Source organism: Monodelphis domestica, chromosome 7, assembly GCF_027887165.1.
Source record: "Monodelphis domestica isolate mMonDom1 chromosome 7, mMonDom1.pri, whole genome shotgun sequence".
NCBI lineage: Eukaryota > Metazoa > Chordata > Mammalia > Didelphimorphia > Didelphidae > Monodelphis > Monodelphis domestica.
Genome location: NC_077233.1, coordinates 97,855,291 through 97,867,439, shown reverse-complemented (window position 1 = coordinate 97,867,439; position 12,149 = coordinate 97,855,291). Strand labels below are relative to the sequence as shown.

The 12,149-nt window shown below is 38.4% G+C and overlaps 1 protein-coding gene across 4 annotated transcripts in view; it reads right to left on the bottom strand.

The window, feature by feature from the left end:
- The window catches only part of LOC100024810 (uncharacterized), a 112,280-nt gene that overhangs the window by 4,801 nt on the left and 95,330 nt on the right, over positions 1 to 12,149 (bottom strand). For all 4 annotated transcript variants that reach the window (XM_056805200.1, XM_016424327.2, XM_007499723.3 and 1 more), the window contains 3 exons: positions 6,144 to 6,239; positions 3,216 to 3,291; positions 669 to 807 (listed from right to left, as the gene is read on the bottom strand). In XM_056805200.1, the coding sequence (XP_056661178.1) occupies positions 669 to 807; positions 3,216 to 3,291; positions 6,144 to 6,239 (311 nt within the window). The remainder of the gene's footprint in view (positions 1 to 668; positions 808 to 3,215; positions 3,292 to 6,143; positions 6,240 to 12,149) is intronic.

Sequence of the window (12,149 nt, the reverse complement as noted above, 5' to 3'; positions counted from 1 at the left end):
CCTCAGAGTCTGGGAGATTTTAGCTTCAGGATCTATCTCTACAATATATCAGCTATCTGATCTTGGGAAAGGCACTCGAGAATCTCAGTGGCTCAGGTAGCCCTCTAAAAAAAGTTGGTACAGAGCAAGTGGCCAGCTCCATGAGTAGTAAGTTTCCTTACTGGGTCTTGCTTATATACTGATGAAATCCCAAGTCCATTCAGGTAAAAAATCATCTGCAGTACCTAGACAATTTGGAGCAAGAGTGAGATTATTTCCCTGCCATTACTACCCTAACCTGAGGGTGCCATGGACCCTGAAGTATTGGGTATTTTGGTGATAAGCTTCTGGTTGATACAATATCTACATTGAGGGACTCTGAACTCTTCCATCTGGGGTCCTGGGATCATATCAACACCAGGTTTTGGAATCCTAAGCATAATAATGTTCCATCCCCAAAATCCACCCTTTCTTTCCTAAGCACTGACATCAATTAGCAGGGCCCTGGAAATACCTAGGAAGGCCAGCCTACTAATCTTGAAAATCTTGAAAAAAATATATATCATACTTCTTATTGAAGGCCCAAGAATGTCTAGCACTGGGCCTTTCACATAGTAAGTCCCCAAAGAATGATTACCAAATGAATGAAGAGTCTTCAGGTTGTTGGTAATGGAACAGTTTCAGCCTACCTGTCCAAAGAGAGAGGGGGAAAGGGTTCCAGGATACACAGCCATAGGCCCTCTGCAGCCTCTTCACCGCAGAACTCTGGGGTCGGATCAAAGAGCAGTGGTTACTTCGGGCCACCAACAGCAAAGAAGTACTATAAAACTGGAAACAAGATGAATTAAGGACCAAAGGACATACAGAGCTCAGGGAAATTACACTGTTCCTTCTGGGTGAGAAGGGAGAAAGGCAGAGAACAACAACAGGCTTTCACCCTTCTGTGTGCCTGTCTAAATCGTCCCCATCCTTCCAGGCTCCATTTAAGCCTTACCTTCTCTGAGAAGTTGCCCTGGACAACCCTGTCCCACAGTAATCTCTCCTTCTGCAGATCTCCTTCATTCTTATCGCTAAGCACTCCTTTCGCATTCAGCACAAACTGCCTTTTAGGTGATCCTTTCTTGTCTATTTCTTGTTGGACCATAAGTTTCTTGGGGTCAGGGATCAACCCCCAGTGAAACCAGGTCCATTCCCTAATTCCTTACCCCCACTCCAAACATCATGGCCTATTTTAGGATCTTCCTCTAAACTTAGTTCTTGCCCTCCCTTTATGAACGAGACCTAATCCGGTCCCTGCACTGTCCTGTTTCAACGACCACTGACTTCAACAGGTACTGTGCTAGGAGTTTGGGTTACAAAGAGAGGCAAAAGTGGTCTCTGCCCTTAAGGGGTTCAGATTCTACTGGGGGAGATGACATAGATGTACAGTATAGGTATATACACAATTCATGCAAAGCAGAGACAAGGTAACCTGGGGCAGGAGAGAGGGAGGCAAAACTCAAGCAGCTATATCAACTAGGAAAAGCCTCATAAAGAACAGATTGCATGAGTTGAATCTTGAAGGAAATTAGGGATTCCAAGAAGTAGAGATGAGGTATGGATAAGGCAAGGGTACAGAGGCCGGAGCTGGACATGGAATGGCCAAGATGGCTAGACCATGTTGAGTATAGAAATGAGTAATAGGATAGGGTCAGACTGAGCAATGCCTTAAATGACAAACAGGAGTTTATATTTGATCCTAGATGCATTAGGGAGCCAGTGGAGTTAACTAAATGGGGGCAAGGGGAGTAGAAGAGACTTTAAATTATACCTCACCCCATACTGCCTCCATTTAAAGGCGAGGAAATAGCCCAGAACAGGGCTTGCACAGGGTGATGAGAAGAGAGCTGGGATGGGAACTAGACTCCAAGGTACAAGTCGTGTCTCACCTCAACCATAAGACCATTCATGGCCAACCTAGCCCATAGTGATCTCTCCCTTCTCTCAACTCCTGTTATACTCATCTGTACCACTCCATTGTCATTTAGCTTAAATTGCCATATAATAAGCTCTCTTATACTCAATCAAGTAAGCTTCTTAAAGGCAAAGGCTTTATTTTTTTAATCATGCCACAGGGCCCAGTACAGAGGTGGACTGTGTAGTAACTGGCTGGATCTTGGAAAGTTCAGTCCTCAGCTATGTCATTTTTAGCTGTGGGATCTTGGACAATTAATTCATATTCCCTGCCTGGGTCTCAGTTTCTATCATCTATAAAAAAAGAGGAGAGAAGGGCAGCTAAGTGGCTTAGTGGATGAGAGTCAGGCCTGGAGATGGGAGATCCTGGGTTTAAATTTGGCCTCAGATACTTTCTAGCTGAGTGACCCAAGGTAAGTCACTTATCCCCAGTTGTCTAGCCATTGGGGCTATTCCTCAGAATCCATACTTAGTATTGATTCATTGATAGAGGGGAAAGTTTTTTTTTTTTTCAAAAAAGGAAGAAAAGAAAGGAAAAGAAAAAAAATAGAGGAGGGGAAAATATTTGCATGAGCTACCTCACTGGACTAATGTAGAGATCAGAAGAGAATAGATATATGGCATACTATAAAGTGTATAAATGTGACCTGGGGACGCTAGGTGGCACAATGAAAGAGTACTGAGCCTGGAGTCCAGAAGACTCATCTTTCTGAATTCAAATCTGATCTCAGATAGTTACTAGCTATGTGATTATAGGCAAGTCATTTAACCCTATCCACCTCAGTCTTCTCCTCTGTAAAATGAGCCGGAAAAGGAAATGGCATACCATGCTAGCATCTTTGCCAAGAAAACTCCAAATTAGGTCATGACAAGTTCGACACAATTGAAGAATAAGTAAATGTGAGCTAGCCAAAAAAAAAATTTTAAACCCTTACTGTGTATTGGCTCCAAGCCAGAAAAGTGGTAAGGGCTAGGCAATGAGGGTCAAGTGACTTGCCCAGAGTCACACATAGCTGTGAAGTGTCTGAGGCCAGATTTGAACCTAGGACCTCCCATCTCTAGGCCTGGCTCTCAATCCACTGAGCCACCCAGCTGCCCCCTAGTTAGCCAAGTTTTGATTCCATGATTTGATTCTGGCTGATGGAAGGAGTGACAATGTCTGCTTGGTTCTTGTCTGAGCAGTACATTGTTTCCTCGGAGGACACAAAAGCAAGTTCAAGCTCTCTCCATTACACTCTTAGCCTTAATGTGGCTTCATCAGCACTTGGCATCAAGAAGGATACAGGGTCCCCAGTACTTGACTCAGGAGCCAAGAAGTGAGTCATTGATGAAACCATGCTGTCCCAAAACACCTGACCTCTGTTGAAAAAGAAAACACAAATTGTGGTCACAGCCATATCCCATAACTAAAACTTTAAAATCTGGCATGGAAAATGGTAGCCATTACTGTTGTTTTTGTGGCTCATTTGATCAGCAGCAGAAAAGCCAAGGATTCTACTCAGTATTTTCCTAAACAGTTTAACCACAAGGGTGACTTCTCTTTACTTATTCCCTCCTTTCCCAGAGACACAAAATAACTTCATTATCACCTGGAAACCCAACTCAAGCAGGGTGCCAGGGAAGGTTCACTGTACTAAGTTTTATATGACAAAATTCAGTTCAGTCCAACATTGATTAAATTCCAAGTGCCAGGCACTGGGCTAGGAATGGATATCTTTCCATGATATTATGCCAATACAAGTGATCTCAACTTATGGCATTTACTGTTAGAAGTAACTGCTGAGTTTTTGCTCATTCCGGAAGAAGACATGGAGCAACCAATAGCCAGTGTAGTAGGCAAAATGAATCCCTGTACCTTTAAGATCTATAGTTTTTCAGAGCTGTGCTAACTGGGGTGCTCTAACTGACAGCAGACCCCTGCCTCTGAGACACACTTCTTGCTCTCTAGAGATCCCAGAGGCAAAAAGCCCTTTGAAGGCTAAAGCCAAAAGCCCTCTCTGTAAGCTCAGGCCCACCTTTATATTCCAGCAACTTTTCTCCAACCCACACTACCAGCAACCAACCCCCAAAGACCAAGTTACACTAGCAGGCACCTTCCTAACAAGTGCCAGTCCTGTCTGCAACTCACCAACGAGCTGTCAGCAACTGACTTAGACCTGAACTATATAGATACAAATTGTTACTTTTATCACTCCTATTTTTGTTATGATTAAGTCCAGTTAAAAATACCAGGGGCAAGTTCTATCTCTATTGCAATAACCTTGTAACCTTCCCTTTTCTAATCCATTCCCTTTCTAATCCATCTTCCATCCAACTACTAAATTAATATTTCTTAACACCCTGATATGGTATTCCCTTCAGTCAAATTAGCCTGTTGATTGTTCCCTACTGTAAAAAGGAATCTTTAATTTAACAAGGGACCTGGAGGTCTTTTTACCATAGACATGTTTAGGGATTAACCAGTCCACAGTGACAGGAAGTAGGAAGGGGCCCCTTGCTGAGCCAACTTCAGTTGCAGGCTGGTAGGAGGTCTGTCTCATAGGCAAAGATCTGCTGACAGTTGGCTACTGAGTTTTGGCTGCAATAGAAAACTGGATCGATTAAAGGAGTGATTGAGTGGTGGATGTCTATTATTTTAGGGAGTTAGGGAATTAGTGAATCATTTATAGATCGTGTAGGTTAGATAGGCCTGGTGTTTACGAGGCGAGAAGAAGTTGTCCTCAGAAGATAGTTAAAGGTAGTATTGGCAATTTTAGGTATATTTATAAGGTATAAGATTAGCAATCTCTCTTCTTTTCTATATTTCCCTCCTTTACTATATTCTTTTATTATCTCTATTTTAATTAAACTAAATTGTTAATTGTCAAAAGCTGATAGAAGTTTTCTTTTCTCTGGCTTAAAAGGTTAATATTAATTTACAACTCTACTATATTCTCATTAAAACTTAAATTATTAAAAGATGCTCTCTTATTTTGTCAAAACTCCTATTTTAACTCTTATACTATATATTCCACCTACCCCTTCCATGCCTTTTTTTTAAACCTTTACCTTTTGTCTTAGAATTAATACTGTGTATTAGTTCCAAGGCAGAAGAGTGGTAAGGGCTAGACAATGGGGGTCAAGTGACTTGCCCAGGGACACACAGCTGAGAAGTGTCTGAGGCCAGATTTCAATTCTAGGCCTGGCTCTCAATACACTGAGCTACCCAGCTGCCCCTCCTTCCATGCTTTTTATGACTATGTCTGTAGTAGACTCTCTCTCCCTCAGATAATCTTATTTGTTTCAAAGCACAATTAATGTAGCACCTCCTACCTATTAACTTCTTTCTGACACACCCAGTTAGTTGTTAAGGACTCTCTGTCTCTTAAAATTGTTACTATAAACTTTTTTATTACATTATATATATTTACATATGTGTGTATATATGCACACTTTGTACTAACTATATACACATGCACATATATGTTAATTATATCACGTCGGTTACCTCTTTAAATTGCTAGTATATACTTTATATTACATATAAACATAATATATATGTTGAATATATATTATATATATTACTATTTATATTTCACACACACACATATATGTTAAAAATTATCTTTCTTCCTTTCTCATCCCTACCAGTGGAAGAATATAAGTTCCTTGAGGACAGGGAAAGTTTTATTCTTTATTTTACATCCCAAGTGCCCAGCATTATGTCTTGCACAAAGCAAATGTTAACTCAAATTGAATTCAATAAGAAAATGTAATGAATGAGAGAAGATTTTTAACTGCAGAAATCAAGAGATGCTTCATGGGGGAGATGACATCTGTCCTAGGCCTTGAAACAAGAGAAGGATTATAGCAGAGATGGGAAAGGAAATAGGTGGCAGGAGGGGTCGGTGTAAATATATAGAGTCAAAAATCGAATGAGTTAGGGAGCAGTGGGTATTTCAGGTTGCCTGAAGCATGGAGTATATGAAGAATAATTCATGTAAAATAGAGTTCTAAATGCTAAATCAAAGATTTTGTATTTTATCCTGGGAGCAAAAGAAAACAATGAAAGATTTCTGAGCAGGGATAGGTCATAACTGCCCCTGTGAAGAGAGACTTTAAACAAGAGGCTATCAAACCACCAGATAGTCCCATTTGCCAATTTTATAGGCAATAAAATCTTTATAAAAATTTTCTATTCCTTTTTCCAGGAGGAAACTCTCCTTGCTTACCTGGTACTGGTCTGAGCAACATGAAGGAATTTCATGGTTGGCACAGGACAGACAGATCGTAGTAACTCCCAGGGTTCTACTCCCATGTTCAGCCCACTACAAGATGACAGAGATTTGGTCAGTATAGCCAACAAAGCTCCCCAAGACTTCTTGTTTCTGCCAACAACATGGCAAGGTCTTTCTATATCCTTTAATTCTTCTGTTTTATCATGTGCCTTTTGGGTATAACTCCATATTAAGGTAGCATATTAGGATCCCAGAGTCAAGAAATTACCTACTGTGAAGATTGGATTTAGCTATTTCCTGTTTGTAACAATGAAGAAACTTAGTTTAACAAAATCAGGAATGTCTTTGGGAACTCTAAATTACTCCACCCTACCATACTTTAGGGGAAGATAAAGTTGTAATCTCCTGATTGAACAATGAAGGTACTTAGTTCTCACCTTATAGTGAAACTAGAACTTTAAGCTAAGTCTATTTTTTAGATCTTAATACAAAAAGGTGTTAAGTAACTATAAAGGTTAAATTAATCACAAAAAAGGTCAAGTAACTCACAAAAGGTGAACTTAACAAAGAAGTGTTAAGTAACGCTAAAGATATAATCAAATCAAAGAAGATGAGAACTAAAAGTATGGGCAGTCCTGGAGAAAAGCCTTTGATATGATTGGTAGACATGAAAATTTAGAGGAGACACAAGGGTGAAAGGTCTATATATTTGGAATTTTTGCTCTCTCTGGCACCTTATTGTCGGTGGAGAGTTAGCCGAGAGCAGCGTGCTGAGCCTTCCGGCATCTTAGCATGGCTACAAGCTATTTGTCCAGTTTGGTGGTGTTTCCTCCTTTACTTTTCCAGCTTTATCCCCTTAGAAGCCTCTAATCTTCTTCAGAGACCTAGAGGCTGGAATTTTAAACTCCCCCTAGCACAGGCTAGGCAGGAAGAATCCTATATCCTCTTCCCTCCTTCTCCTTAAATTCCTTCCCTCTATATTAATTAAATCACCATAAAATTCCAGACTGACTTGGGTATTTTGTTTGGGATTTTTCTCGGTGACCAATTAAAGCTAGATTTTAAGTCACAATCCTAAAATTATCTTGACACTACTCAGGACAATGCTTTCTCCATGGAGCTCAGTGGAGGGTACCCATTGTGTCAAGTCATGGGACTGATTTTTGTAAAGAAATCATTACTTAGAGATTCAAACATAGTCATATGATGCCATAGAATAGTAGATAGAGGACCACTCTTGAAGTCAAGAAAACTTGATTTCTATTATTTGGTTGGCCATGTCCAAATTCTTTAACCTTTCATTGTTCCAAGTAACTTGCTAAGATGATACCATACCAATCTCCAATGAAGCAATAAATATTAATTATGCATCTACTATTTTATCTTCCTACTAAATACCCAGTATGTGCTATGAGAGGCATTGGGGCACAGTGGATAGAGCCTTGGAGCCAGGAACAAATTATTAAGCTTTTAATATCTATGTAAAACACAGTTATAAGTGCTAGGGATACCAGCAGAAAAGTAAGAGTCTCTGTTCTCAAAGAAATCACATTCTAACAGGGGAGACAACACATGGAGAAAGTTTCAGATGAATAGGTTTATTGCCTCTGATAATGACTATTTTGGGAAGTCAATACCCAAGCTGTCTGTATAAGGGCCCCTACTTTCATCTAATAATGAGGCTCTTTTCCTTCCCATCATCCATCCAATAAAATGGAAGAGGAATTTTTTTTAAAACCTTACCTTTGGACAGTTACATGCTGGGAACTATGATGGCAGAGTAAGGGACACTTGGCTTGCCCAAACCCAACAAACAAACAAAAATAGAAAACAAATCACCTCAAAACAAAGAAAAACAGGAGGGACACATCTCACTGGGGTGAGAAGGGGGAGTCACACATCAAGAGCAGCACTAGGGAACCGACAGAATGTGGACCAGTCCAAAGCACTCAGGCAAAGAAATGACAAAGTAGGAAAGCAGCCCAACTTACTATCAAGTGGCCTGAGGCAATTAACTAACAGAGTAGGGAACCGTTGAGTCCACAAGACAATAGGGGAACTGAAAGCAGGGGGAGAATCATCCAGCTGGACAAAATAACAAATGCCTCCTCACAGGAAGCAATCCAAGCAATCCCCTCAAAGTGCATACTGTGGGACCCCAAAGACAGTTGAACCTACCCTAAGCATCAGAGAAGGCTAACACTAGAAGCATGAAACAGCACTCCCTATGCCCCAGGAACAGAGCAAAATGTCAACAAATAGACAAGGTCGTGAGAGGAAAAAATAATAGGAAAATGAGCAAAATACAAGAAAAAAACTAACTTTAAAAGTTACTTTATTTATAGGAAAGATTAAAATACAAATTCAGAAGCAGACAACAGTGGTAAAAAGGAAACATATGAAGCCTCAAAGGAAAGTGAGAATGGACATAAGACTCCAAAAAAGCTCTTAGAAGAGCCTGAAAAGAAGTTTCAAAATTAACTAATAAAAGAAATGATAGAAAGATTCAATAAATTTGGGGAAGTTCACTGAAGAAAACTGCTCCCTAAAGACTAGAATGGGACAAATGGAAATGAAGGCCAAAAAACACTGAAGATTCTATCTTAAAACGTAGAATTGGCCAAATGGAAAAGGAAAGACAAAAGCTCAAGGAAGAAAAAAAAACTCCCTAAAAATTAGAAATTTAAAATTTTTAGAAATTAGAAAATTAGAAATTAGAAAAAAATTAGAAAATTTTTAAAAAGTTAATGATTCCATAAAACATTGGGAAATGATAAGACAAAATCAAAAGAATGAAAATAAAATATAAGAAAATCTGAAATAACTCACTAGAAAAACAGCTGGCCTGAATTCAGGAGAGATACTCTAAGAATTATCAGAATATCTTAAAGCTATGATCAAAAAAAGTTCCTGGATGCCTTATTTTAAGAAATCATTAGGGAAAACTGACCTGATATAGTTAGACAAGATGGAGAAATAGAAATCAAAAGAATTCATTGATCACCTCCTAAAAAAGACCCTAAAATAAAATATCCCAAGACTATTATAATACATCAAAAACTCCTAGGCCAAGGAGAAAGTGCTACAAACATCTAGAAGGAACAATTCAAATATCACAGAATTACAGATAGGATTACAAAAGACTTAGCAGTTTCTACATTAAAGGACTAGAAGACTTGGAATGTGGTACTCTAAAAGGGAAAGGATCTAGGCCTACAACCAAGACTCACTACCCAGAAAAATTAAGCATAATCTTCCAGGGGAAAAAAAACGTGATATTTAATGAAATAGAGGATTTCCAGGCATTCCTGACCACCCCCACCCCCCCAAAAAAAGGAGGATAAAAAGAAAATTCATTAAGCAAATTAGCCACTCAAGAGAAGCATGACAAGGTAAGCAGAAAAGTGAAGATTTAAGGTTAAATTGAGTACATTCATACATGGGAAGGTAATAATTGATATGCTTAAGATATCTACGATACTTGAGATAATTAAGGTACTTAGAGTATTCAAGATATCTAAAGTACTTTAAAATTTTATCACTATTAGGGCAATTAGAAGGAGTATACATAGAAAGAAGGAAGGGCATAAGTTAAATAGTATGGGTTAATATCCTCCCCCAAAAAAATCCAGGGACAAGAAAAAGGAACATACACAGAAAAGAGAAAAAGTAAGATCTAATGTGAAGAGGCACAGAAGAGTCAATACACTGGAGGAGAAGATGGGGAGTAGGGGTAGCAGGCAATGTTTGAAGCTTACTCTTGTCAGAATTAGTTGAAAATGGGAATAACACCCATATTCAATCAGCTATAGAAACCTACCTTACTCTATAGGGAAGGAGGAGAGAAAGAAGCATAACAAAAGGTGGGATGCACAAAAAGGAGGATAAATTGGGGGAGGCAGTAGCCAAAAACACATTTAGGAATAGGGAAAAGATGAAAGGAGACTGTATAATTAGAAATTTGCTCTCCAGGAACTCTCTTTCCCAGCTTCCCATATTCCTTCTTACCTTACATGCTAAGATAGTGTGAATCATAAAAACTGCTCAGACTGCACTTAGAAGATTTGATTAAGCTATTCCCCATTTTTAACAATGAAGATACTTAATTAGGAATGTATTGGGAACTTTTAAAATTACTCCACCCTACTCAAACAGTGCCTTAGGGGAAGATAAAGTTGCAAACTCCTGATTGAACAATGAAAAGTCCCTAACTCATACTTATAGTAAAGCTAGAACCTTAAGCTATGTCTATTTTTAGATCCAATACAAAAAAAGGTGCTAAGTACTTATAAAGGTAAAATTAATCACTAAAAAGTCAAGCAACTTACAAAAGGCAAGCTTAACAAAAGAGGTGTGAAGTACTCAGAGGATTTAATCTAACCAGAGAAGGTGAGAACAAAAGAAGATGAGAACTGAGAATGGTCAATCCTGGGAATTTTTGGCAGTTTTGGCAACCATGTTTTGGTGGTTATAATAGGGAAGATATAAGTTTTATGTAGCTCTGCCCTCTCTCTCTCTCTCTTCTCCCAGAAACACAGCTGGTGGAGGTGGAGTGAGATGAGAGGAAGGAGAATTTTACTCAAGTGTTTTTACTCAGGCTTTTACTTTTGTTCTTTTTATTACTTCTACTTCAAGTGATTATTAATAAACTTTATGAAATATAATACTTGGAGTTATTGGATATTAATTGAAATTTTATGAGAGAAAGAAGGATAAACAAGATGAAAATAAGATGGAGGGACATACAATTAATCATCATAACTGGGATGTGAATGGTATTAACTCACCTATAAAACAAAAAAATAGCAGAGTGGATTAAAAACAAGAATCCCACAATATGCTATCTACAAGAAACACATTTAAGTCAGGGAGACACACATGGAGTGAAAGTAAGGGATTAGAGCAGAATCTGTTGAGCTTCAACTAAAGTAAAAAGGCAGGGATAGCAATCAAGATCTCAGACAAAACTAAACTAAAAATTTATCTAGTCAAAAAAGATAAGGAAGGAAAGTACATCTTGATAAAAGACACCATGAACAATGAAGGATTATCAATAATAAATATATGAGCATAAAATGGAATAGCATTCAGATTCGTAAAGGAAAAGTTACATAACTATGGGAGGAAAAAGTAAAACTTTACTAATAAGAGACTTCAATTTTCCCCTCTCAGAAGTAGATAAATCCAACCAAAAAATAAACAAAGAAGTTAAGGAGATAAATAGAACTTATTAGATATGACATATCACTGGAGAAAAACGAATAAGAATAGAAATATATCTTTTCTTAGCAGTGCATGACACCTTTACAAAAATTGATCATATGACAGAGCATGAACATCTCACAGCTAATGTAGAGAAGTAGAAATATCATATGCATCTTTTTCAGACCATAATGAAATAAAAATTATATTCAACAAAGAACAGTAGAAACTGTTACAGACAAAAGAGTGGTTGCCTTAAACTGTGACCGCAAAAATATGTTTTCAAGGCTTTGAATTGCCAAAACTGTAAAGATAATTTTTTGTATCTTGATTTTATATTAAAAATAAAGTGGTTGCCATGGGAAAAATTCCCAAATATGAAATACCCAAGTCAGTTGGGTTTTTATGGAGGTTTTAATTAATACAAATAAGGAATTAAGGAAAGGGAGAGAGAGTCAGAGGAAATAATGGGAAAGGGGCCTGAGCTTTAAGAGAGACCAGTCAGTCTTTAATCCACTCACCACAAGATTTGTCCCAAGCAAGATTCTAGTGTTCAGAGAGACACAGCTACTCCAAATAGTCTGAGCTCCAACTCAGCTACTGAAGCTGCACTTCAATTCAGCTCCAAAGCTGAATCAATTTCAGCCACCAAGAGAGAGAGACCAGCCTCCAATTCAGCTCCAAAGCTGAATATCCATTCAGAGGCCTTCTGGCCTCCTTTTAAAGATAATTTTCTCCTATGTCACCTCCCCTAAGTTTTTACATATACCAATCACAGTAGACGTTTTCCAAAGGACT